Below are 27,784 nucleotides of genomic sequence, written 5' to 3'. Positions count from 1 at the left end.
GGCGCTGCCAGACATCGTCCAACAAGAGTCCGCTGAGCTCCACCAGAGTGATGTCGGACAGCGACACCTCGCAGGCCCTGTCCCTGTGAAGACACTGTCTCATCACTGGTTATTTTATATATATATACACTCACCGGCCACTTTATTAGGTACACCTTGCCAGTAAAAGTTTGTACCCCCTTTTGCCTTCAGAACTGCCTTAATTCTTCGTGGCATACTTTCAACAAGGTGTTGGAAACATTCCTCAGAGATTTTGGTCCATATTGACATGATAGCATCATGCAGTTGCTGCAGATTTGTCGGCTGCACATCTATGATGCGAATCTCCCGTTCCACCACACCCCAAAGGTGCTCTATTGGATTGAGATCTGGTGACTGAGGAGGCCATTGGAGTACAGGGAGCTCATTGTCATGTTCAAGAAACCAGTTTGAGATGATATGAGCTTTGTAACATGGTGCATTATCCTGCTGGATGTAGCCGTCAGAAGATGGGTACACTATGGTCATAAAGGGATGGACATGGTCAGCAACAATACTAAGTAGGCTGTGGCATTTAAACGATGCTCAATTTGTACTAAGGGGCCCAAAGTGTGCCAAGAAAATGTCCCCCATACCATTACACCAGCACCACGAGCCTGAACCGTTGATACAAGGCAGGATGGATCCATGTTTCATGTTGTTATCGCCAAATTCTGACCCTGCCATCCGAATGTCGCAAAAATCGAGACTTGTCAGACCAGGCAACGTTTTTCCAATCTTCTATTGTCCAATTTTGGTGAGACTGTGCGAACTGTAGTCTCAGTTTCCTGTTCTTAGCTGACAGGAGTGGCACCTGGTGTGGTCTTCTGCTGCTGTAGCCCATCTTCTTCAAGGTTCGACGTCTTGTGCGTTCAGAGATGGCATTCTGCATTCCTTGGTTGTAACGAGTGGTTATTTGAGTTACTGTTGCCTTTTCTATCATCTCGAACCAGTCTTCCCATTGTCCTCTGACCTCTCACATCAACAAGGCATTTGCGTCCACACAACTGCCGCTCACTGGATATTTTCTCTTTTTCGGACCATTCTCTGTAAACCCTAGAGATGGTTGTGCGTGAAAATCCCAGTAGATCAACAGTTTCTGAAATACTCAGACCAGCTGGTCTGGCACCAACAACCATACCACGTTCAAAGTCACTTATATCCCCTTTCTTCCCAATTCTGATGCTCGGTTTGAACTTCAGCAAGTTGTCTTGACCACCTCTACATGCCTAAATGCATTGAATTGCAGCCATGTGATTGGCTGATAAGCTATTTGTGTTAACAAGCCATTGAACAGGTGTACCTAATAAAGCGGCCGGTGAGTGTATATGTATATATATATAAAATGATGTCTAAGCACAAACTTCATGATATTTCTCTGCTGTTATTGGAGCGTTGGTCATGTGACTTTTCTTCACATGTTGACTTTGTTCCCTGTATGAAATTTTTCACATGATGGAAGTAAAGAGAAGCGTGTGATGGCTGTCTATTCTGTCTGTTCTGTTCTGTTTTCGACAAATCTTGTGTTGTGTGAATAGTTTTCCTCACGTATGTAAATGTGTGTGAAACAGGAGGAAGTTGATCACAGTCTCACTCATTTCTTCACATCCTGTTTACGTTTTCACTCTGTGGTAAGAAAGAACCACAGACACAGATACAGACACATATGCAACATACAAACATTTATTATCTTCAACATCTACTCATATTGTTTCTACAAGTTGTAAAAATGTGTCAACATATTAAAAAGTCGCCTGTAAAGACGCTTATGATCCTGTGACTTTTATTTTGTCTCATGGTGAAAAACATGAAATACATTTACTAAACTACAGACAGACTACAGACAAACTACATACTACAGACAGACTACAGCCAGACTACAGACAGACCACAGACAAACTTCAGACTACAGACAAACTACAGACAGACTAGCATAATAATTAAAACAATCATAATAATAATAATCATAATACTAAGAGATGGTTCAGTTATAATCTTTGTTAAAGAAGAACGTTTTCAGTCTAATGTTAAATGTAGAGATGGGAACTGGTTCCAGAGGAGAGAGAGGTGCATGATGGGAACTGGTACCAGAGGGGAGGAGCCTGGTGACTGAAGGTTCTACTTCCTGTTCTCCTCTCACAGACTCTAGAACCTCAGTTGTGATCTGTTGTGATAATATCAATTATGATGGAGTTGATTATTAATGTCTTTGTAGTTGAGGAGCAGGATTCTGATGTGAACTCTGGAGAAACATTATCTTCTGGTTCCTGTCAGAACCATAGACTGTATATAAACAGGTCAGAACTGGAACTGAATCTTTTCACAGAAACATCCTGATGATGAATCAGTGACACCTGATCAGATGTTTCTACGGTTCTTGATGATGCGCAGGTGAAAAAAGGCCTAGAGACTTGTTTTGTGTGTGTGTGTGAGTGTATTGTCTATTGTGTTTTGTGTGTGTGTGAGTGTATACAATGTGTGACCGCTCTGTGTTCAGGACTCTTCCTGGCCCCTCCCCCCTGCTGACGCAGCTGACTCTGGACTCTGTTTCCATGAGAACAAAGCTGAATGACCGACCACGGTTCCAGAACTCCATCCTCCCATAAATCGCGGCTCTGAGCGGCTCTGCGCGGTTTGACACTGGGATCCACTGAGCGTCATGCCTCTGCCCCGACGCCGCTCATCCTTCCTGGGACAACCGTCCTCCGACCGCCCGGCCGCCCCCTCCTGCGGGCGGATCGGCTCAGCCGGCGCCGCTGCAGCCCGCGGGGTCTTCGTGGGCTCCGTCCCGCCAGTGGGCGGAGCCTCCAGCATGGGGACGCGGGTCTCCCGACGGGCTCTGGGCATCAGCAGCGTGTTCCTGCAGGGGATGAGGAGCAGCGCGGCCCCGGTCCTGCCACGGGCCCGTGACCGGACGGCGGGTCACGGGGCGGCGGCCGGAATGAACAGCTGTCTGATGGAGTACAGAGACAAAGTGAGAGCTCTGGAACAACTGAACCAGCAACTGGAGGAACAGATCCGACTGTGTCTGGACCGCAAGGCATCCAGCGCCGGGGCCTGGGGACCGCTCCGCAGGGAGTGGGAGGACGTGTACCGACAGGTGAGGGGAGGACGTGTAGCGACAGGTGAGGGGAGGACGTGTAGCGACAGGTGAGGGGAGGGGAGGACCTGTACCGACAGGTGAGGGGAGTGGGAGGACGTGTACCGACAGGTGAGGGGAGGTGAGGGGAGGACGTGTACCGACAGGTGAGGGGAGGACGTGTACCGACAGGTGAGGGGAGGACGTGTAGCGACAGGTGAGGGGAGGACGTGTAGCGACAGGTGAGGGGAGGACGTGTACCGACAGGTGAGGGGAGGGGAGGACCTGTACCGACAGGTGAGGGGAGTGGGAGGACGTGTACCGACAGGTGAGGGGAGGTGAGGGGAGGACGTGTACCGACAGGTGAGGGGAGGACGTGTACCGACAGGTGAGGGGAGGACGTGTAGCGACAGGTGAGGGGAGGACGTGTAGCGACAGGTGAGGGGAGGACGTGTAGCGACAGGTGAGGGGAGGGGAGGACCTGTACCGACAGGTGAGGGGAGTGGGAGGACGTGTACCGACAGGTGAGGGGAGGTGAGGGGAGGACGTGTACCGACAGGTGAGGGGAGGACGTGTACCGACAGGTGAGGGGAGGACGTGTAGCGACAGGTGAGGGGAGGACGTGTAGCGACAGGTGAGGGGAGGACGTGTACCGACAGGTGAGGGGAGGGGAGGACCTGTACCGACAGGTGAGGGGAGTGGGAGGACGTGTACCGACAGGTGAGGGGAGGTGAGGGGAGGACGTGTACCGACAGGTGAGGGGAGGACGTGTACCGACAGGTGAGGGGAAGACGTGTACCGACAGGTGAGGGGAGGACGTGTAGCGACAGGTGAGGGGAGGACATGTAGCGACAGGTGAGGGGAGGGGAGGACCTGTACCGACAGGTGAGGGGAGTGGGAGGACGTGTACCGACAGGTGAGGGGAGGTGAGGTGAGGACGTGTACCGACAGGTGAGGGGAGGACGTGTAGCGACAGGTGAGGGGAGGACGTGTAGCGACAGGTGAGGGGAGTGGGAGGACGTGTACCGACAGGTGAGGGGAGGGGAGGACGTGTACCGACAGGTGAGGGGAGGGGAGGGGAGGACGTGTACCGACAGGTGAGGGGAGGGGAGAACGTGTACCGACAGGTGAGGGGAGGGGAGGACGTGTACCGACAGGTGGGGGGAGGGGAGGACGTGTACCGATAGGTGAGGGGAGGGGAGGGGAGGGGAGGACGTGTACCGACAGGTGAGGGGAGTGGGAGGACGTGTACCGACAGGTGAGGGGAGGGGAGGGGAGGACGTGTACCGACAGGTGAGGGGAGGTGAGGACCTGTACCGACAGGTGAGGGGACGGGAGGACGTGTACCGACAGGTGGGGGGAGGGGAGGGGAGGACCTGTACCGACAGGTGAGGGGAGGGGAGAACCTGTACCGACAGGTGAGGGGAGGGGAGGGGAGGACGTGTACCGACAGGTGAGGGGAGTGGGAGGACGTGTACCGACAGGTGAGGGGAGGGGAGGACGTGTACCGACAGGTGAGGGGAGGTGAGGGGAGGACGTGTACCGACAGGTGAGGGGAGGGGAGGACGTGTACCGACAGGTGAGGGGAGGTGAGGGGAGGACCTGTACCGACAGGTGAGGGGAGGGGAGGACGTGTACCGACAGGTGAGGGGAGGGGAGAACCTGTACTGACAGGTGAGGGGAGGGGAGGGGAGGACGTGTACCGACAGGTGAGGGGAGGTGAGGGGAGGACGTGTACCGACAGGTGAGGGGAGGGGAGGACGTGTACCGACAGGTGAGGGGAGGTGAGGGGAGGACCTGTACCGACAGGTGAGGGGAGGGGAGGACGTGTAGCGACAGGTGAGGGGAGGTGAGGGGAGGACCTGTACCGACAGGTGAGGGGAGGGGAGGACGTGTACTGACAGGTGAGGGGAGGGGAGGACGTGTACCGACAGGTGGGGGGAGGGGAGGACGTGTACCGATAGGTGAGGGGAGGTGAGGGGAGGACCTGTACCGACAGGTGAGGGGAGGGGAGGACGTGTAGCGACAGGTGAGGGGAGGTGAGGGGAGGACCTGTACCGACAGGTGAGGGGAGGGGAGGACGTGTACCGACAGGTGAGGGGAGGGGAGGACGTGTACCGACAGGTGGGGGGAGGGGAGGACGTGTACCGACAGGTGGGGGGAGGGGAGGACGTGTACCGACAGGCTGCTGTCTGCAGTTAAGATCACATCTCTGTTTAACTGCGCTTTGTGCAGGTCAGTGAAGCCATCCTGGACAACGCTCGTCTGATGCTGCAGACGGAAAACGTCCAGGCCAACGCAGAGGACTTCAAGGAGAGGTCAGAGGTCACACACACACACAGTCTCAGAGCAGGACTACGACAGAGTGAGATGACATGATGTTGAGGAGGAGTAACGTCTTCCTCTTGCAGGTATGAGAACGAGCAGCCGTTCAGGAAGGCGGTGGAGGAGGAGATCGGTTCTTTGTACAAAGTCATCGACGACGCCAACCTGACGAAGGCCGAGCTGGAGGAGCAGATGGAGAACATGAGAGTGGAGCTGCGTCACCTGGAGCAGAACCACGAGCAGGTGAAGAACCTCCAAGAACTAAAGTGTTCGACATGTCACAGAACAAGATGAACGCCTCAGTACTTGAACAAAGACTGGAATTAGTTTTTATTGATTCATTTAATAATTGATAAATGAACAAAGAGGAAAGGACAAAAAAGACTCATTCAAAACACCATGTCCTTGTAGATTTCTAATAAAATGGTTTTACATTTCACTTCATGTTTCAAACATGAGCTGGAGTCATGTGAGCCGTGTGCTTCCTGTCTGTGTCCAGGACGTCCGAGTCCTCTACAGTCAGATGGCGGGTCGCGAGGTGGACGAACCCGACGCTCCCATAGAAACCAGTCTGGACCAGATCCTGGCCTACATCCGGAGCCACTGGGAGAAGGTGACAGAGAGGAACCGGGCCGAGACTGACAGCTACCAGCTGGAGTGTAAGGTGAGGACATCTCACCTGCGCAGGTGTCGCCACAGGCCGGACTGTTCCTTTAACACGTGTGTGTGTGTGTGTGTGTGTGTGTGTGTGTGTGTGTGTGTGTGTGTGCTGCAGGAGGCGCAGTGTGTGAGCAGCAGACTGAGTCCAGAGGAGGAGCAGGTGGAGGCGCTGAAGGTCGAGTGTCACGACACCGGCTGTAAGATCCAGAGTCTGCAGGCGGAGACCGAGTCGATCAGAGCGCTGGTGAGACACAACCATCCATTACCTGACCCATTACCTGACCCGTTACCTGACCCGTTACCTGATAAATTGCCTGATCCATTACCTGATCCGTAACCTGATCCATAAACTGATACATAACCTGATCGATTACTTGATACATTACCTGATCCATTAGCTGATCCATTTCCTAATACATTACCTGATCCATTACTTGATGCATTACCTGAAACATTACCTGATCCATTACCTGATCCATTCCCTAATACATTACCTTCCTTCAGAAACGAGGCCTGGAGAACTCGCTGGGCGACGCCCGTCACTGGCACGACATGGAGCTGCAGAACTTGGGCTCGGTTGTGGCGAAGCTGCAGGCGGAGCTTGTGGACGTGCACGGAGAAATCGAGCAGCAGCGTCGCGACTATGACACGTTGCTTAGCAACAAGCAGCGTCTGGAGCAGGAGATCGGGATGTACCACGGAATCCTGGATGGGGAGGAGAGTCGCTACCAGCCAGGAGAGACGGCGTGAGTCACCACCGACCACAACACTGACGACAGACAGCAGCAATGACCACAACACTGACGACAGACAGCAGCACTGACCACAACACTGACGACAAACAGCAGCACTTACCACAACACTGACGACAAACAGCAGCACTGACCACAACACTGACGACAGACAGCAACACTGACCGCAACACTGACCACAACACTGACGACAGACAGCAACACTGACCACAACACTGACGACAGACAGCAACACAGACAGCAACACTGACGACAGACAGCAACACTGACCACAACACTGACGACAGACAGCAACACTGACCACAACACTGACGACAGACAGCAACAGACAGCAAGACAACAGGGGGAGGAGTTGAGGAGAGGACGTCACTGTGTCACTTCTGTACAGGTGAACTGACACAAGCGTCACCATGGTAACCACACCTCCTGCTTCATATTTACCTTCCAGGTGTTCAGGCCTCCAATCGGAGCCTGAGGGAGCCGCCCCTGATCCAGACTCCAGGACCGACACGCCAGGTTCTCCAGGTGCTTCAGGTTCTCGCTCCCTGTGAGGACGTGAACAGAACCAAGGACTCGGACGCATCAGCTGTTCGGTGATGACATCACAGCAGGTGTTTCGTGTTATTGATGAATTGTTTTGATAATCTGCTGCTGATAGATCGAGACAATAAAGGAGTTTGAATCTGGTTCCTGACGTCAATCGAATTATTAAAAGACAAATAAATAAAACATCTTTAGTCAAATCTCATTAAATATTCACTCCGTTTTATTCCTCATGATTTATCAAAGAGAGGCATCACACGCCTCTGTTGTCATTGTTAGTTTTATTATTGAGTCGAACAGAAACTGATCGATCAGAAAAAAAAGATCATACATGAATTAATTAAAACTAAAACGATCACAAGTGAATAAAATCAATGAGTTTTATTTTGAAATTATTCACTAAAATTTTTTGATCAAACTTCAAACGTTTCTGTATTTTTTATTATGACCTGACTGATGGTCTCTGACATTTCCAGTAGAGAAACTACACAACAAGTTGATGATTTAATGTGTTTTATTAAAGGTTTAATTTCATATCGAAGCTGATTGGTCAAATTAAAATCCATATTTATGATGTCATGAAATAAATTATCTATGTGAAGCTCCACTCAGACTGGATGACTGGGGGTCGTCATGGAAACCACAGGAGACAGCGAATGTTTGACACTGCGTCACATATGCAGCCTCTGGTTTCCTGAGGATGACATCATCTCTGATGTCATCCACAGGAAATTATGTCATATCAACGTGTGCCTCAGGTCGGACTCCCCAGAGGCTGAACCTGTGTCCTGCAGCGCCCCCATCAGGACAGATGAGCAGTGGTCGTGTTTCGTCAGCAGCTTTGTTTGTGTCTGGAGAGGAAGTGAATTCCAATTGATCGTTTCAATCAAGTATGAAATCGATATTTTTCAATAATTGTCCACACACGTGCTAACAGCACAATGCTAGCAGCTAGCCTTCGTGGGCTAGCTCTACAGTCTTTACCCATAATCCCACAGGCCCGGCGTCAGTGTGGGGGCGGAGCACGGCCGTCGTACCGATAAAGCTCAGCGAACGCCACCAGAGGGCGGGGCCTCCCTGCCTGCAGCCGGCAGTAACGCATCAGTCCTCAGCCTCTGATTGGACGGTTTAGGCAGGCTGCAGGGGGATGCAGCCCACCCCGACCCCCCCCTCATGGCAGACCATGGGGGTCATGAAGGTCCAGCGGTCAGTGTCGGGGTTGTACATCTCCACGGAGCTGAGGTTGGACTGTCCGTCATAGCCACCCACGGCGTACAGACGCCCCGACGTGGACACCAGAGACACGCGGCTGCGCCGAGTGTTCATGGCCACCAGGAGGCTCCACTGGCCCGAGGCCGAGCCGAACACCTCGGCCCCGCTCAGGAAGCCCGACCCGTCGTACCCCCCTGTCACGTACATGTGGCTGCCCAGAGCCGCGGCGCCGTGACGACAACGCTTGTTCAGCATCGCTGCTGTCGGGTGCCAGCGGTTAGTGTGATGGTTGTAGTACTCCACCTGTGGGCGCCGGGGCAAACAAATAAATAAATAAATAAATGACTGTAGATGTTTGGCACATGATTGATCAAACAGCTGATCAGTTACTGGATATTGATCAGTGTGTGTAACCGACCGTGTTGAAGATCTGTAATCCATCATGGCCGCCCGAGACAAAGATGCGTCCGTCAAACACCGTCACACCTGCAGCGCTGCGACTGGCGCTCATCTCCGTCACCAGCATCCACCTGACGACGGCAGCATCATTACGGTTCTGATGATGTCACACATCTTATGATGATGTCACACATCTTCAGACCCCATTTCAGGAGAAATTAAGTAGAAACCCCTGAACTCCTGAGGCAGAAACCCCAAAACTCATTGATCCGTTTAACTTCACTCAGAGAATCTGCAGGGAGACATTCGGCTCAGTGAAAAGATACAAACAAAATATTAATTTAATTAAAAGATTATTTTCATTTGAGTCTTTAACCTTTAGCTGAACCTGCGTGATTCATTATGACATCACACATCACTCCTGATTCATGGGTCTCACTCGTCAACATGTTTGCCAGGAGCAGAACTGGGACCAGGACCTGGTGGTCCAGACCCGGACCTGGTCCCAGGTCCGGGTCTGGACCACTCCCTGTGGGAGGACGATCTACGCACCTGTCGGTCTCTGGAGAGTAACACTCCACCGAGTTCAGAGACGACTTCCCATCATAGCCTCCACAGACGTAGATGTGTCCGTCCACCACCACCGTGCCCATGGCGCTGTGGACGAGAGCGTGTTAGATCAGATTTATTGATTCGTTTTATTGATCACTACTGATAAACACCGATCAGACCTGCGCTGGCTGTTCATGCTCGACACCCGCGTCCAGCTGTCCGTCTCTGGGTTGTAGACCTCCACCGTGCTCAGCCGTGATTGGCCGTCATAACCACCGATGGCGTAGAGCAGCCCATTGACAACAGCCACACCCACTCTGCTGCGAGCTGTCCTCATTGGCTGACAGCGCTCCCAGAAGTTCGCGATTGGATCAAACACTTCAACAACGTTTAAGGAGTCACCTGGAGGAGAAACACCGGGGTCACTCAGGGTCAAGTGACAGGTGACAGGTGACGTGTCATGTGTCATGTGACAGGTGTCATGTGTCATATGTCATGTGTCAATTGTGATGTCATGTGACAGGTGTCATGTGACAGTGATATGTGTCATGTGTGATGTGACAGGTGTCATGTGACATATGTCATGTGTCAATTGTGATGTCATGTGACAGGTGTCATGTGACAGGTGTCATGTGACAGTGATAGGTGGCAGGTGTCATGTGACATATGTCATGTGTCAATTGTGATGTGTCAATTGTGATGTGTCATGTGACAGGTGTCATGTGACAGTGACAGGTGTCATGTGACATATGTCTTGTGTCAATTGTGATGTGTCAATTGTGATGTGTCATGTGACAGGTGTCATGTGACAGTGACAGGTGACTGTGTACCTGAGCTGTTGAGTCCTCCCACAGCGTAGATGAGTCCAGTGATGGAAGTGCAGCTCCTCTGTCTCGTCTTGAAGATCGGCAGGTGAGGACGACGCTCCGGCATCAGGTGGAAATCTTTGGCCTCATCCACCAGATCTCTGACAGAACGTGAGTGTTACAAGACTAATGTCTAAACACTGAGCCAGACACTTGAGGTAGACCTGAGACCAGTTTTACATTGACCACATTTAAGCTGACAACACCTGAGCAGCTGTGAGTTCACTGACCTCAGTTCATCTCCTCTGGTTTCCAGGTGACTACTGTTTCTCACCTGCACTTGTGGCAGCAGCGAACAAGCTCGTCCTGCTGAACTCGGTCAGACAAGAACTGAGGTCGACACAGAGGAAGTCGGATCTTTGACAGAAGCTCCGGCAGCAGAGACTCTCGGAGGTCACGGTCGTGATGAACCCAGGTCAGGACCGCCTCAAAAACCTGCACCGGTATCGTACATAAGACTTTATATACAGTCTCTGATCGTCTTTATATATAGTCTCTGATCGTCTTTATATATAGTCGCTGATCGTCTGTATATACAGACAGTGATCGTCTTCATATACAGTCGCTGACCGTCTTTATATACATTCAGTGATCGTCTTCATATACAGTCAGTGATCGTCTTTATATACAGTCAGTGATCGTCTTTATATAGTCAGTGATCGTCTTTATATACAGTCGCCGATCGTCTTTATATACAGTCAGTGATCGTCTTTATATACAGTCGTCAATCGTCTTTATATACAGTCGTCAATCGTCTTTATATACAGTCGTCAATCGTCTTCATATACAGTCGCTGATCATCTTTTTATACACTAGTGATCGTCTTTATATACAGTCAGTTACCGTCTTTATATACAGTCGTCAATCGTCTTTATATACAGTCAGTGATCGTCTTTATATACAGTCGCCGATCGTCTTTATATACAGTCAATGATCGTCTTTATATACAGTCAGTTACCGTCTTTATATACAGTCAGTGATCGTCTATATATACAGTCTCCGATCGTCTTTATATACAGTCAGTGATCGTCTTTATATACAGTCAGTTACCGTCTTTATATACAGTCAGTTACCGTCTTTATATACAGTTAATATATATATACAGTCTCTGATCGTCTTTATATACAGTCAGTGATCGTCTTTATATACAGTCAGTGATCGTCTTTATATACAGTCGCCGATCGTCTTTATATACAGTCAATGATCGTCTTTATATACAGTCAGTTACCGTCTTTATATACAGTCATCGATCGTCTTTATATACAGTCGCCGATCATCTTTATATACAGTCAGTGATCGTCTTTATATACAGTTGCCGATCGTCTTTATATACAGTCAGTGATCGTCTCTATATACAGTCAGTTACCGTCTTCATATACAGTCGTCGATCGTCTTTATAAACAGTTAATATATATATACAGTCTCACCTGTTCCTCAGCTCGTACGTTTAGCTCGTCACAGATCACCAGTTCCATCAGTTCTTCCGTCCTCAGACTCACAAACTCCTCCGATAGAGAAACTTCCACAAAGTGCTGGTGGAGGAAACTGTTGGCGGAGTCGTACAGAGTCGTACACATCATGGTCTCTGCAAACTGACGGACCCCCAGACAGTTCTTTGGATGTAACCTGAACACCACAGACAGGACACAGACAGGACACAGACAGGAGACAGACAGAAAGGACACAGACAGACAGGACAAAGACAGACAGGACACAGACAGAAAGGACATAGACAGAAAGGACACAGACAGACAGGAGACAGACAGGACACAGACAGTGTGTTACTTCACCACTGACATAGGGTTAGGGTAAATATCATGACATGACTGAAAGCTCCAGAACATGAGCTCTGATGGGACACAAGGTGTTTTCAAGTGACTCTCCTTGAGGAAGGTACAGGAAGGTACAGACAGGTACAGACAGGTACCGACAAGTACTGACAGGTACTGACCTCTCCTGGAGGAAGGAGCAGCAGGCATCTTTCACATTCTGCAGCTGCAGGAAACTGGAGCCAATCAGAAGAGCCTGAACGTTCTGCTGGTCGATCGCAACATGGCCGCTGTACGCAAAGTTGATCAGAGCCTCCAGAGCACTGCAGGGAGAGAGGGATTGGTTCAGACTGGGTTCAGACTGGCTTCAGACTGGGCTCAGACTGGTTCAGACTGGTTACACTGGTTCAGACTGATTCAGACTGGGTTCAGACTGATTACACTGGTTCAGACTGATTCAGACTGGGTTCAGACTGATTACACTGGTTCAGACTGGTTCAGACTGGGTTCAGACTGGTTACACTGGTTCAGACTGGGTTCAGACTGGTTACACTGGTTCAGACTGGTTCAGACTGGTTACACTGGTTACACTGGTTCAGACTGGTTACACTTGTTCAGACTGGTTCAGACTGGGTTCAGACTGGTTCAGACTGGGTTCAGACTGGTTACACTGGTTCAGACTGGTTACACTGGTTACACTTGTTCAGACTGGTTCAGAGTGGGTTCAGATTGGTTTCAGAATGGTTACACTTGTTTAGACTGGGTTCAGGCTGGTTCAGACTGGTTCAGACTGGGTTCAGATTGGTTTCAGAATGGTTACACTTGTTCAGACTGGGTTCAGACTGGGTTCAGGCTGGTTCAGGCTGGTTCAGACTGGTTCAGACTGGGTTCAGACTAGTTACACTGGTTCAGACTGGTATACAGGTGCTGGTCTTGACTCACCTGGGGTCCATGCCCTGCATCAGGATCTCGTCCTGTTTACACTCGACCATGTCATTGGTGAACATGGCGTGAAAGTATGGAATGGAGGCGGCGAGGACGATTCTGTGAGCACTGAACTTATGATCCCCGACCTGCAGCAAGGACATCGAGATTTGAATATTATAAACTGATCTCACCTGTACAGTTCTATATAAAACGTTCTCACCTGTACACTGTTCTCACCTGTACACTGTTCACACCTGTACACTTCTCTATATAAACTGTTCTCACCTGTAAACTGTTCAGACCTGTACACTGTTCTATATAAACTGTTCTCACTTGTACATTGTTCTCACCTGTACACTGTTCTATATAAACTGTTCTCACTTGTACATTGTTCTTATCTGTACACTGTTCTATATAAACTGTTCTCACCTGTACATTGTTCTCACCTGTACAATGTTCTATATAAACTGTTCTCATCTGTACATTGTTCTCACCTGTACACTGTTCTATATAAACTGTTCTCACCTGTAAACTGTTCACACCTGTACACTGTTCTATATAAACTTTTCTCACCTGTACATTGTTCTCACCTGTACACTGTTCTATATAAACTGTTCTCACCTGTACATTGTTCTCACCTGTACACTGTTCTATATAAACTGTTCTCACCTGTAAACTGTTCACACATGTACACTGTTCTATATAAACTGTTCTCACCTGTACATTGTTCTCACCTGTACACTGTTCTATATAAACTGTTCTCACCTGTAAACTGTTCACACATGTACACTGTTCTATATAAACTGTTCTCACCTGTACATTGCTCTCACCTGTACACTGTTGTCACCTGTACACTGTTCTATATAAACTGTTCTCACCTGTACATTGTTCTCACCTGTACACTGTTCTATATAAACTGTTCTCACATGTAAACTGTTCACACCTGTACACTGCTCTATATAAACTGTTCTCACGTGTACATTGTTCTCACCTGTACACTGTTCTATATAAACTGTTCTCACCTGTACATTGTTCTCACCTGTACACTGTTCTATATAAACTGTTCTCACCTGTAAACTGTTCACACCTGTACACTGTTCTATATAAACTGTTCTCACCTGTACATTGTTCTCACCTGTACACTGTTCTATATAAACTGTTCTCACTTGTACATTGTTCTCACCTGTACACTGTTCTATATAAACTGTTCTCACCTGTACATTGTTCTCACCTGTACAATGTTATCACCTGTACACTGTTCTATATAAACTGTTCTCACCTGTACATTGTTCTCACCTGTACACTGTTCTATATAAACTGTTCTCACTTGTACATTGTTCTCACCTGTACACTGTTCTATATAAACTGTTCTCACCTGTACATTGTTCTCACCTGTACAATGTTATCACCTGTACACTGTTCTATATAAACTGTTCTCACCTGTACATTGTTCTCACCTGTACACTGTTCTATATAAACTGTTCTCACCTGTACATTGTTCTCACCTGTACACTGTTCTATATAAACTGTTCTCACCTGTACATTGTTCTCACCTGTACAATGTTATCACCTGTACACTGTTCTATATAAACTGTTCTCACCTGTACATTGTTCTCACCTGTACACTGTTCTATATAAACTGTTCTCACTTGTACATTGTTCTCACCTGTACACTGTTCTATATAAACTGTTCTCACCTGTACATTGTTCTCACCTGTACACTGTTCTATATAAAATGTTCTCACCTGTACATTGTTCTCACCAGTACACTGTTCTATATAAACTGTTCTCACTTGTACATTGTTCTCACCTGTACACTGTTCTATATAAACTGTTATCACCTGTACAGTGTTATCACCTGTACACTGTTCTATATAAACTGTTCTCACCTGTACATTGTTCTCACCTGTACAGTGTTATCACCTGTACACTGTTCTATATAAACTGTTCTCACCTGTACATTGTTCTCACCTGTACACTGTTCTATATAAACTGTTCTCACATGCAAACTGTTCACAACTGTACACTGCTCTATATAAACTGTTCTCACGTGTACATTGTTCTCACCTGTACACTGTTCTATATAACCTTTTCTCACCTGTACATTGTTCTCACCTGTACACTGTTCTATATAAACTGTTCTCACTTGTACATTGTTCTCACCCGTACACTGTTCTATATACACTGTTCTCACTTGTACATTGTTCTCACCTGTACACTGTTCTATATAAAGTGTTCTCACCTGTACATTTTTCTCACCTGTACACTGTCCTACATAAACTGTTCTCACCTGTACAGTGTTATCACCTGTACACTGTTCTACATAAACTGTTCTCACCTGTACATTGTTCTCACCTGTACAGTGTTCTCACCTGTACACTGTTCTATATAAACTGTTCTCACCTGTACAGTGTTCTCACCTGTACATTGTTCTCACCTGTACACTGTTCTATATAAACTGTTCTCACCTGTACAGTGTTATCACCTGTACAATGTTCTATATAAACTGTTCTCACCTGTACATTGTTCTCACCTGTACAGTGTTATCACCTATACACTGTTCTATATAAACTGTTCTCACCTGTACATTGTTCTCACCTGTACAGTGTTCTCACATGTACATTGTTCTCACCTGTACAGTGTTATCACCTGTACACTGTTCTATATAAACTGTTCTCACCTGTACATTGTTCTCACTTGTACAGTGTTATCACCTGTACAGTGTTATCACCTATACACTGTTCTATATAAACTGTTCTCACCTGTACATTGTTCTCACCTGTACAGTGTTCTCACATGTACATTGTTCTCACCTGTACAGTGTTATCACCTGTACACTGTTCTATATAAACTGTTCTCACCTGTACATTGTTCTCACCTGTACAGTGTTATCACCTGTACACTGTTCTATATAAACTGTTCTCACGTGTACATTGTTCTCACCTGTACACTGTTCTATATAAACTGTTCTCACCTGTACATTGTTCTCACCTGTACACTGTTCTATATAAACTGTTCTCACCTGTAAACTGTTCACACCTGTACACTGTTCTATATAAACTGTTCTCACCTGTACATTGTTCTCACCTGTACACTGTTCTATATAAACTGTTCTCACTTGTACATTGTTCTCACCTGTACACTGTTCTATATAAACTGTTCTCACCTGTACATTGTTCTCACCTGTACACTGTTCTATATAAACTGTTCTCACCTGTACATTGTTCTCACCTGTACACTGTTCTATATAAACTGTTCTCACTTGTACATTGTTCTCACCTGTACACTGTTCTATATAAACTGTTCTCACCTGTACATTGTTCTCACCTGTACAATGTTATCACCTGTACACTGTTCTATATAAACTGTTCTCACCTGTACATTGTTCTCACCTGTACACTGTTCTATATAAACTGTTCTCACCTGTACATTGTTCTCACCTGTACACTGTTCTATATAAACTGTTCTCACCTGTACATTGTTCTCACCTGTACAATGTTATCACCTGTACACTGTTCTATATAAACTGTTCTCACCTGTACATTGTTCTCACCTGTACACTGTTCTATATAAACTGTTCTCACTTGTACATTGTTCTCACCTGTACACTGTTCTATATAAACTGTTCTCACCTGTACATTGTTCTCACCTGTACACTGTTCTATATAAAATGTTCTCACCTGTACATTGTTCTCACCAGTACACTGTTCTATATAAACTGTTCTCACTTGTACATTGTTCTCACCTGTACACTGTTCTATATAAACTGTTATCACCTGTACAGTGTTATCACCTGTACACTGTTCTATATAAACTGTTCTCACCTGTACATTGTTCTCACCTGTACAGTGTTATCACCTGTACACTGTTCTATATAAACTGTTCTCACCTGTACATTGTTCTCACCTGTACACTGTTCTATATAAACTGTTCTCACATGCAAACTGTTCACAACTGTACACTGCTCTATATAAACTGTTCTCACGTGTACGTTGTTCTCACCTGTACACTGTTCTATATAACCTTTTCTCACCTGTACATTGTTCTCACCTGTACACTGTTCTATATAAACTGTTCTCACTTGTACATTGTTCTCACCCGTACACTGTTCTATATACACTGTTCTCACTTGTACATTGTTCTCACCTGTACACTGTTCTATATACACTGTTCTCACCTGTACATTGTTCTCACCTGTACACTGTTCTATATAAAGTGTTCTCACCTGTACATTTTTCTCACCTGTACACTGTCCTACATAAACTGTTCTCACCTGTACAGTGTTATCACCTGTACACTGTTCTACATAAACTGTTCTCACCTGTACATTGTTCTCACCTGTACAGTGTTCTCACCTGTACACTGTTCTATATAAACTGTTCTCACCTGTACAGTGTTCTCACCTGTACATTGTTCTCACCTGTACACTGTTCTATATAAACTGTTCTCACCTGTACAGTGTTATCACCTGTACACTGTTCTATATAAACTGTTCTCACCTGTACATTGTTCTCACCTGTACAGTGTTATCACCTATACACTGTTCTATATAAACTGTTCTCACCTGTACATTGTTCTCACCTGTACAGTGTTCTCACATGTACATTGTTCTCACCTGTACAGTGTTATCACCTGTACACTGTTCTATATAAACTGTTCTCACCTGTACATTGTTCTCACTTGTACAGTGTTATCACCTGTACAGTGTTATCACCTATACACTGTTCTATATAAACTGTTCTCACCTGTACATTGTTCTCACCTGTACAGTGTTCTCACATGTACATTGTTCTCACCTGTACAGTGTTATCACCTGTACACTGTTCTATATAAACTGTTCTCACCTGTACATTGTTCTCACTTGTACAGTGTTATCACCTGTACAGTGTTATCACCTGTACACTGTTCTATATAACCCGTTCTCATGACACAAGTGTCAACTGACTGATCACATGGTCACCTGTCTGATCAATTGACGAACAACAGACTGACCAGCACTTCTAACGGACAGTGACGTCAACAGCTGGTCAGCATAAAACACGCTGTTACATGTTGTTAGCTTCGTTAGCTCGGACGCTACTAGCTTCCTCCTGACGGGCTGTTAGCGTTTAGCTGTAAGCTGCGAGCCGCCGCTTCTTACCTTGAGCGTGACGTCACAGAGTTTCCCCTGACGTCGGATCTCCTCCATGACGACATAGCCTCGTGCCGGCAGGTCGTGAACTGAGAAATGAACCAAATCCTCGAGCTCCTCGCAGAGAACGTCTCCCATCGTCAGCACGAGCGGCGCGACCTGACCCCAGCGAGCCGCCGTACACAGCCGGAGCCGTGACGTCACAGTGCCCGGCGGAAACACGGGCAGGGCTTCAGAATAAAAGACCCTGACAATAATCTGTATCGTGATTATACCATTAATATGCCCAGTCTGGCCTTCATAATAAAGGTTTTGGTTTCACAGTGTCAAAGTAAAAGTACAAACACTAGACTGTCGCTCCCGACACGGTGAACACCCAGGGAATGGACACGAGAGAGTGGACTCTTCTACGTACCTGGGCCAACACTGTCCAAGAGAGGACCTTGTCTGACACTGTGGTGGCATCAGCCATCTTCTGTGGAGCAGCAGCATCTCAACGGCGACAGGACGAGACTCAACAGACTGACCTGCCCTGGGGCGCCCCCTGGTGGACACAGTGCAGGAAGTGGAGGAGGATGGAGAACGACTCCCCCTCAGGCAGGACACTGTCACTGCACCGAGCTCGTGAAGGAGCCGCGTCACAGGTCACAGGTCACAGGTCACACGACTCAACCACTGTAGAACAATTCACTGGAACACTTAAAGTGCAATATTCATTCTACACGTGCAGTTACTGTTGCTGCTCTGTTTTTATTTTGTACATATCTGTTGCTTTTTTATATTCTGCTCCACTTTGCTGCTGTAACCCAGATGATACAGGATTATCTTCTTATCCTAATTATTTTCATTATCAATCCACCTGCTGATTATTTTCTTGATTAGGGGATTGAAAAGTCAGGGTCATTAAATAGTTGAAACAACAGTCCAACACCTGAGGAGCTTCAGTTACTGAGACAGAAAAGAGCCCGTTGCTCATTCTTCTGACTGGTCAGTGATTGGACAAAGTGTTCAGCAGCTGCTGATGTTCTGTGGCGGATGGTGCTGTGACATTTCTGTTACGCGTCGCAGAAACATGAAGACAACAAACAACTGGGACAAGGAGAGAATCTGCACACAGAGATTTCAAATGTCTGTTATTCTGGTCTGTTCTGAAACACTTTGTTCTCAGAATCCGAGGTTTCACTCGACCAGAGATTCAGTTTTCGGTGAATGGAAGATAACTGGAAACATGAAACCACCTAGAGATAAGAAGGAATGAGATCAATCTAAAAAGTGTTGATTTAGAAAATGATGCGGAGACAGAAAAGATTTGTGGTTTGTAATTGAAAATGAGAACCAGCGGTATGGTCCTTTGAATCCAGAACGGAAACAAACAGTATTTAAGTTCCTCTGGAGACAAACACCAGGTTGGAAAGAGGCCACCACACGACTGAGTGTATATCTGTACATATGTTCTATGCCGACAGGTCACTCTTCTCCAATTGATCCTGGTCATACACCTCAGCCACCACCTCACCTTCTCCGAACCAGCGGTGGTTGAGCTCCTGGATGCCTCGATTCACCTCAACTTCAAAACTGCACAAAGATCTTAACAATGATGTCGGTGTCATCGTCCTCGCCCTGACGCTCCTGGTAGATGAAGACACGCTTCACCTGGCCGAACTTCCAACACTCCTCAGTGACCTCGCCCTCCAGGTCATCGTCGATGTCGTCAGGACCGACCATGTTCTTCAGGACCATCACTGTGGACTGACGGAGGAGAGTTGGTATTAGAAAAAAGAATGTTTCTTCAAATGCTGGGATTCCATCAAAGTTACAAATCCAAGATCAACTGTCTGAGATGAAGTTCAACCGTCTTGAGTCAAGACCAATTCAATTTTATTTGTATAGCGCCATATCACAACATACATTGTCTCAAGGCACTTTACATAGTGAGGTCAATATTACAATATTACAGGGAAAACCCAACAAATCCCACAATGAGCAAAGCACTTGGCGACGGTCGAGAGAAAAAAATCTTTTAACAGGAAGAAATCTCTGACAGAACCAGACTCAGTTGTGGGCGGAGCTTCTGTCTGGACCGGTTGGGGTGAGGAGAGAGAGGAGGAAGAGAGGAGAGGGAGGAGGAGAGAGGAGAGAGGAGAGAGAGGGGGAAGAGAGGAGAGAGGAGAGAGAGGAGAGAGAGGAGAGAGGAGAGAGGAGAGAGAGGGGAGAGAGAGGAGAGAGAGGAGAGAGGAGAGAGAGGAGAGAGGAGAGAGAGGAGAGAGGAGAGAGAGGAGAGAGGAGAGAGAGGAGAGAGAGGAGAGAGGAGAGAGGAGAGAGAGGAGAGAGAGGAGAGAGGAGAGAGAGGAGAGAGGAGAGAGAGGAGAGAGGAGAGAGAGGAGAGAGAGGAGAGAGGAGAGAGGAGAGAGAGGAGAGAGAGGAGAGAGGAGAGAGAGGGGGAAGAGAGGAGAGAGGAGAGAGAGGAGGAAGAGAGGAGAGAGAGGAGAGAATGGAGAGAGAGGAGGAAGAAAGGAGAGAGGGTGAAGAGAGGAGAGAGAGGAGAGAGGAGAGAGAGGAGAGAGGGTGAAGAGAGGAGAGAAGAGAGGAGAGAGAGGAGAGAGGAGAGAGAAGAGAGGAGAGGGAGGGGGAAGAGGAGAGAGAAGAGAGGAGAGAGAGGAGGAAGAGAGGAGAGAGGAGAGAGGAGAGAAGAGAGGAGAGAGGGTGAAGAGAGGAGAGAAGAGAGAGGAGAGAAGAGAGGAGAGAGGGTGAAGAGAGGAGAGAAGAGAGAGGAGAGAAGAGAGGAGAGAGAGGGGGAAGAGAAGAGAGAAGAGAGGAGAGAGAGGGGGAAGAGAAGAGAGAAGAGAGGAGAGAGAGGGGGAAGAGAAGAGAGAAGAGAGGAGAGAGAGGGGGAAGAGAAGAGAGAAGAGAGGAGAGAGAGGAGAGAGAGGAGAGGAGAGAGGGTGAAGAGAAGAGAGAAGAGAGGAGAGAGAGGGGGAAGAGGAGAGAGAGAGAGAGGAGAGAGGGTGAAGAGAAGAGAGAAGAGAGGAGAGAGGGTGAAGAGAAGAGAGAGAGGGGGAAGAGGAGAGAGAGGGGGAAGAGGAGAGAGAGGAGAGAGAGGAGAGAGAGAGAGAGGAGAGGTGGGAGGAAAGAGGGTGGGATGCGAGACAGTAGGAGAGAAGAGAGAGAGGACAGTTGTACAACCGCCGCTATAATCTCTATCAGACTGATACTTATAATAAAAAAATACAATTATGTTGTTGTTATTATTAGTGATGATATTAATATTAATAATAACAATAATAATGAGGGGTTTGGGTCCTGCAGCTCTGGGGTCAGAGAGACACTAGGAGAGATAGAAAACACAAACAGGGTCAGTGACATGTACTGTAAACATATCGGGGGATAGAGGGGTTGTGTCACGCTGGGCAGGAAAGCAGGACCCAAATGCAGAGGTGCACTTAACGTAGTCTTTATTAAAATAGAAAAGAAAACAGACTTACGATGTTTCCAACGAAAAAACAAAATCCAACTAAAGGTGTCCACGACATGTAGCACACCGATAAACTGAAAACAACTAGAGCCAGGGGCAAAAGGACAGACTGGGAAAAGCAACAGACGATCTGACACAGACAAAGGGAAGCACAGAGACTAAATACACAGAGTGGGCGGGGCCAATAGAACACAGGTGAGACACATTAGGAACAGGTGAGACAATCACAGAGGCAGGAGACACAGGAAAAACAAAGTGAACAGACACGAGCCAGGGAAACAGGAAGTAGAACAAAAACTAATTCAAAATAAAACAGGAAATACAAAACACAAGATCATGACAGGTTGTATAACAGTTGCTTTAATTTCTACCAGACTGATACTTATAATTAGTGAAAACTGATACTTATAAATACAATGATGTTATTATTAATAATAATAGTAATAATAATAATGATGGGTTTGGATCCTGCAGCTCTGGGGTCAGATCTACTAGGGGAGAGAGAAAACAGAGTTAGTGACATGTAATGTAGATACATGGGGGCAGAGAGAGAGAGAGAGAGAGAGAGAGAGAGATTGAAAAAGTGGGAGAAGGAGAGAGATATAAAGAGAGAGAGAGAGAGGGAGGGAGAGGGAGAAGGATGCTCATGATATAAGTTCCCCCAGCAGTCTAGGCCTATATCAGCATAATAAAGAAATGGTTTATTAAACACCTGAGCAGTTCTAACTATAATCTTTATCAAAGAGGAAGGTTTTAAGTTTAACTCTAAATGTAGAGATGTCGTCTGCCTCCTGGTTCCAGAGGAGAGGAGCCTGGTGGCTGAAGGCTCTGCCTCCCATTCTACTCTCACAGACTCTGAACCACAAGTATTCCTGTGTTTACAGAGACAAGTGACCTATTGGGATAATATGAAACTATGAGCTCTGTAAGATATGATGGAGCTTGATTATTAAGGGCTTTGTAGGTTAGGAACAGTATTTTGAATTCTATTCTGAATTTTACAGGAAGCCAATGCAGAGATTCTAACACTGGAGAAATATGATCTCTTTTTCTAGTTCCTGTCAGAAGTCGTGCTGCGGGATTTTGGATTAACTGGAGTCTTTTCACAGACTTATTGGGGAACATCCTGACAGTCATGAATTACAGTCGTCCAGTCTAGAAGTAACAAATGCATGGACTAGTTTTTCAGAATCCTTTTGAGATAGGATGTTTCTGATGTTCTTGATATTGCGCAGGTGAAAGAAGGCTGTCTGTCCTAGAGACTTGTTTTATGTGTGAGTCAAAGGACATGTCCTGGTCAAAGGTAACTCCAAGGTTTCTCACAGTAGAGCTGGAGGCCAAGGTAATGCCATCCAAGGTAACTATATGATCAGATCATGTTTCTCTGAGGTGTTTAGGGCCGAGTACAATGACCTCAGTTTTTCCTGAATTTAAAAGTAAAAAATTATAAGTCATCCAGGCCTTTATGTCTTTAAGACAATCCAGAAGTTTGTCTACCTGATTAGTTTCATCTGGCTTTATAGATAAATACAGCTGGGTATCATCAGCGTAGCAATGGAAATTGATGTGGTGTTTTCTTATAATATTGCCTAAAGGAAGCATATATAAAGTGAAAAGTATCGGTCCCAGTACAGAACCTTGTGGTACTCCATGTCTCACTTTTGTATGAATGGAAGATTTGTTATTAACGTTAACAAACTGAAATCTATTAGATAAGTAGGACTTAAACCATTCTAGTGCTGTTCCTTTAATCCCAATGTGTTCTAGTCTCTGTAACAGGATTTTGTGATCAATGGTATCAAATGCAGCACTAAGATCTAAAAGGACGAGAATAGAAACATATCCACTGTCTGAGGCCATGAGACGGTCGTTGGTAACTTTCAGTAGTGCTGTTTCTGTACTATGATGTTTTCTAAATCCTGACTGAAAGTCTTCAAGCAGACTATTCCTGTGTAAATAGTCACATAACTGGTTAGCAACAGTTTTTTCAAGGATTTTAGAGATAAAGGGGAGGTTTGATATGGGTCTATAGTTAGCTAAGATATCTGGGTCCAGAGTCAGTTTTTTGAGCAGAGGTTTAACTACTGCCACCTTAAAGGCCTTTGGTACATAGCCTGTCAATACAGATAAATTGATCTGATCTAATATGGAATTATTAATTAAAGGTAATACAACCTTAAATAGCCTTGATGGAATAGGATCTAAAGACAGGTTGATGACTTGGATGAAGTGACAAGTGAAGTCAGCTCAGCCAGATCTATAGGGGAGAAGCATTCTAAATATGAATTAGGCGATACTATTGGTTCAGAAGCTACTGTACTGGACAGTGTGTCTGTGCCATTAGTGGGAAGAAGCTGGTAAATTTTTTCTCTGATGATAATAATCTTATTAGTAAAGAAGCTCATGAAATCATTGCTACTTAGAGTTGGAGGAATAGACTGTTCAGTAGAGCTTTTACTCTCTGTCAGCCTGGCTACAGTGCTGAAGAGGAACCTGGGGTTGTTTTTATTTTCCTCTATTAGTGAAGAATAATAATTGGTTCTGGCATTTCGGAGGGCTTTCTTATATGTAATTAAACTATTTTTCCAGTCTAGGTGAGAATCATCTAGACTATTGGAACGCCACTTCCTTTCTAACCTACGTGACGTCTGTTTTAAAGCGCATGTCTGTGCATTAAACCATGGAGCTATCCTCCTCTGTTTGACTGTCTTCTTTTTCAGAGGGGCGACAGTGACAAATGTGGAACGTAGTGAGGCTGCTGCACTATCAACAACATCATCAATTTGTGTGGGAGTAAAGTTTTTATAATGATCTTGCACTGTATCGACACATGGCAGTGGAGTAAATAACGAAGGAACTGTTTCTTTGAATTTACTAACAGAGTTTTCTGATAGACACCTGCTGCAATAGAACTTTTTCCCAAATTCAGTAAAGTTAATAATGGAGGATTCAAATGTAACTAAGTAGTGATCGGACAGAGGGTTTTGAGGAAATACTATTAGATTGTCAATGTCTATGCCATAGGTCAGAACGAGGTCGAGGGTGTGATTAAAACACATACACGAGGCCGGACTTTGTCCTGCACCTGGAGGAACCAGGAACCACTGCAACTGGAGGAACCAGGGGAACCAGGAGGAACCAGGTACCAAGAGGAACCAGTACCCACTTCACCAGGAGGAACCAGGACCCACTGCACCTGGAGGAACCAGGGCCAAGAGGAACCAGGGGAACCAGGAACCACTGCACCTAGAGGAACCAGGACCCACTGCACCTGGAGGAACCAAGACTCACTGCACCTAGAGGAATCAGGAACCACTGCACCTGGAGGAACCAGGACCCACTGCACCTGGAGGAACCAAGACTCACTGCACCTGGAGGAACCAAGACTCACTGCACCTAGAGGAATCAGGAACCACTGCACCTGGAGAAACCAGGACCTGGAGGAACCAGGACCCACTGCACCTGGAGGAACCAAGACTCACTGCACCTGGAGGAACCAGGACCTAGAGGAACCAAGACTCACTGCACCTGCAGGAACCAGGGCCCTTCCAAGGATACGCCTCTCCAGACCATCACTGACCCACCACCAAACCGCTCATGCTGGATGATGACGTCACCAGACCTCTCTCATCTGGGAAGAGAATGGGGCCAACGCTTTTGTTCTCTGACTAATGCCAGTCGAGCTGCCACAGGTCCAGCTAGAGCTTCTCAGTCCTAATTCAGACATTAGATCTACTGCTGTAGGACTACAACTCTCATCATACACTGGGCACTTTTGGTTCTTCCTCCACTGAGCTTCATGACTTACATGACCGGTGATGTTGGTGGTGGCGGCAGTGGCAGCCACGGCGGCAGCAGCGGGGAGGCCTCATGGGGCCGTTGGTGTGAGGAGGGGAATTGGCGGAGTCACAGGCTTCCCCACCCGCAGGTACTGACCCCCCAGGTCAAACAGGTTCATGGAGGCCACGGCATCCTGAGAAGCTTGAGCCTTGTCGAACTCTGAGAACAAAGTCAACAGAACAAAGTCTCAGCAGTTCCCCCCCAAATATTCATATCTGAGGCGCTGAAACCAAAATGCAGAAATGACTTCAACATTTCATTATTTATCATAAAACTGACTGTCATTTTCCGACTTGGCGACTCATGGGTCGGTGGTGGAGGAGGGTTCACAGACTTTGAATTGTAACAAACTCAGCAGTTTGTCTGATGAGGCTGAATATCTTCTGGATAATTCGCCTGCCGGTTTACAGACGTGCTCACCGATGAAGCCGTAGCCTTTGTGCCGTCCCGTGGTCGGTTCTCGGGCCAACATGCAGGACTTGATCTTCCCTAAGGCCTCGAAGAAGCTCGTGATGTCCTCGTCAGAGAGGTCGGGGTGGACTGATGCGATGTAAATTCTGTTGTAGGCTCGAACTTCCTCCGCCAGCTGGTCAATGATTAGCTGAGCCTGGCCGATGTTACTGGGCCTCCCAACCTGCAAGACGATACACTCGGATAGTTCTGCCTCCTAAGACGACAGAGTTCATCTGATCCAGAGCCAGTTGAGCCGCCTCCGGCATTTCGTACTCCCATAGTGCATCAGTGTCTACAGAAGGCCGTGGTACACTGGCTCTGTCTTAACTGAAACACCACGTGATGACACGTTTCACGCTTAATGTCTCAGAGTGCTGGTGTGTGACCTTGTGTTTCATGGTGACAGAGTCCCAGGACAAGTCGCTGCTTCTAATTGGTCCAAACGGAGTGAAGGCCTGTTGGACGGTGTACTCCCGCAGCTCATAGTAGATGGAGCCGACGTAAACTCGACACATGATGGTCAGAGCTCTCTGACGCTGAGCTGCCACCTGGAGAGAGAGGAGCCAGTTCAGCAGGTCACAGGTCAACACACAGGTCACAGGTCAAAGGTCGACGATGGGTCAGAGTGAGACCCATCGTCAGAGACGCCATCTGAGACGAGACACAAGGTTCAGTCTCACACTGAATCTTTCCTGAACCGATCAACAGATCAATAATCGCCTGACTCGTCACCTGACACCTGACTCGTCACCTGAAACCTGACTTGTCACCTGACAACTGACACGTCACCTGACACCTGACTTGTCGCCTGACTCGTCAGCTGACACCTGACTCGTCACCTGACGACTGACTCGTCACCTGAAACCTGACTTGTCACCTGACAACTGACTTGTCGCCTGACTCGTCAGCTGACACCTGACTCGTCACCTGACGACTGACTCGTCATCTGAAACCTGACTTGTCGCCTGACCCGTCACCTGACTGTATATAAAGACGATCACTGACTGTATATAAAGATGATCAGAGCCTGTAGTATGTATAGACGATCAGAGACTGTATATAAAGACGATCACAGACTTTGGGATTGCTTTTAGCAATGAAAAGTGCTCCCTGTGAACAAAACAAACGCACAGCGTGGATCATCACATCTCTAATGCCGGACACATTGACACATGTTCATGAACTCAACCCTGAGAGAGGAAGGGAAAACGGCAAACATTGTATTAGAAACATTAGAAACATTATATTAGAAACATTATATTAGAAACATGATTTCAGAATCATGTTTGTCCTTTAACTTCTGAGCCTGTGAAAATGAAAATGTCTTATTCATAAATTCTTCTTGTAATATTTCTGTTCAATATCAAAGTTTCACATTTTGAATCAGTACAAATTTAGTCACTATCCAAATACTGCAGTACAAGAATCACGTCCTCTGTGTACTGCAGTACAAGTACACATACTACATGTCCTCTGTGTACAAGTACTTGAACTTTTATGATGAGTGACCTGGGTCTGTGTTGACGTCACGTCTCCGATCTGATGTCATCAGATAATAATAATAATAAAAATAATAAATTTCATTCATAGAGTTAATAACCCTCCCACACACACACAGCACCAGCACAGTCAGTTAGCTTAGCATCAGCTAACAGGAGCGTCTCAGCTGTAAGCCTCGCTGGGGACCAGGGGACCAGTCGTCGGAGAGAAGTGCCGCGGACAGTACGTCGCTTCCTCTGACGGGTCAAACATTCAACAAGAAATCAAATGAATACAAATTAATTAA

The 27,784-nt window shown here is 46.8% G+C and overlaps 4 protein-coding genes across 7 annotated transcripts in view; 2 read left to right on the top strand and 2 right to left on the bottom strand.

Annotated features, from left to right (window-relative positions):
- Positions 1-527, top strand: part of ccr9a (chemokine (C-C motif) receptor 9a) — a 3,964-nt gene extending 3,437 nt beyond the window's left edge. For all 3 annotated transcript variants that reach the window (XM_035633570.2, XM_047331886.1, XM_035633569.2), the window contains exon 3: positions 1-527. This exon is cut by the window's left edge and continues 970 nt beyond it. In XM_035633570.2, coding sequence (XP_035489463.1) covers positions 1-89 — 89 coding nt within the window. In that variant the 3' untranslated portion in view covers positions 90-527.
- Positions 528-2,248: 1,721 nt separating this feature from the next.
- bfsp2 (beaded filament structural protein 2, phakinin) lies at positions 2,249-7,521 on the top strand. The gene is made up of 7 exons (XM_035633574.2): positions 2,249-3,118; positions 5,333-5,415; positions 5,509-5,665; positions 5,922-6,086; positions 6,198-6,326; positions 6,587-6,828; positions 7,283-7,521. Exons 1-7 carry the CDS (start codon positions 2,678-2,680, stop codon positions 7,383-7,385), a joined length of 1,320 nt encoding a protein of 439 aa, XP_035489467.1. The 5' UTR covers positions 2,249-2,677; the 3' UTR covers positions 7,386-7,521.
- A 352-nt stretch (positions 7,522-7,873) lies between these two features.
- klhl18 (kelch-like family member 18) lies at positions 7,874-18,740 on the bottom strand. Of its 2 annotated transcripts, none has more exons than XM_035633572.2 (11): positions 18,649-18,740; positions 18,243-18,480; positions 13,118-13,248; positions 12,358-12,498; positions 11,834-12,032; positions 10,681-10,841; positions 10,371-10,507; positions 9,720-9,942; positions 9,541-9,645; positions 9,008-9,119; positions 7,874-8,892 (listed from the first exon to the last, which is right to left on the bottom strand). In XM_035633572.2, the coding sequence occupies exons 1-11, from the start codon at positions 18,723-18,725 to the stop codon at positions 8,506-8,508; spliced, it is 1,911 nt and encodes a 636-aa protein (XP_035489465.2). In that variant the 5' UTR covers positions 18,726-18,740; the 3' UTR covers positions 7,874-8,505. The 2 variants fall into 2 exon arrangements, with proteins under 2 accessions (XP_035489465.2, XP_035489466.2); XM_035633573.2 differs by having other exon boundaries at positions 18,243-18,491; positions 18,649-18,720.
- Positions 18,741-18,963: 223 nt separating this feature from the next.
- puf60a (poly-U binding splicing factor a) lies at positions 18,964-26,513 on the bottom strand. The gene is given in 8 exon segments (XM_047331945.1): positions 18,964-19,805; positions 19,807-19,982; positions 21,716-21,868; positions 24,791-24,976; positions 25,514-25,704; positions 25,966-26,194; positions 26,196-26,290; positions 26,348-26,513. Coding segments are annotated over 8 exon segments (1,314 nt in total). The 3' UTR covers positions 18,964-19,687.
- Between the last annotated feature and the right edge of the window lie 1,271 nt (positions 26,514-27,784).

This window comes from Scophthalmus maximus, chromosome 5 (genome assembly GCF_022379125.1).
Source record: "Scophthalmus maximus strain ysfricsl-2021 chromosome 5, ASM2237912v1, whole genome shotgun sequence".
Classification (NCBI taxonomy): domain Eukaryota; kingdom Metazoa; phylum Chordata; class Actinopteri; order Pleuronectiformes; family Scophthalmidae; genus Scophthalmus; species Scophthalmus maximus.
Note: the sequence above shows the minus strand (reverse complement) of the source record. Positions and strands in the feature narration are given on the sequence as shown.

Bases quoted from the DNA above. Each gene is read 5' to 3' on its own strand.
- bfsp2 (XM_035633574.2), top strand. From the start codon at position 2,678: ATGCCTCTGCCCCGACGCCGCTCATCCTTCCTGGGACAACCGTCCTCC. The intron at 3,119-5,332 runs GTGAGGGGAGGA...CGCTTTGTGCAG, and splicing joins GGGAGGACGTGTACCGACAG to GTCAGTGAAGCCATCCTGGA. The intron at 6,327-6,586 runs GTGAGACACAAC...ACCTTCCTTCAG, and splicing joins CCGAGTCGATCAGAGCGCTG to AAACGAGGCCTGGAGAACTC.
- klhl18 (XM_035633572.2), bottom strand. From the start codon at position 18,725: ATGCTGCTGCTCCACAGAAGATGGCTGATGCCACCACAGTGTCAGACA. The intron at 18,481-18,648 runs GTACGTAGAAGA...GATTATTGTCAG, and splicing joins CTTGGACAGTGTTGGCCCAG to GGTCTTTTATTCTGAAGCCC. The intron at 10,508-10,680 runs GTGAGAAACAGT...ACGTTCTGTCAG, and splicing joins CGCTGCTGCCACAAGTGCAG to AGATCTGGTGGATGAGGCCA.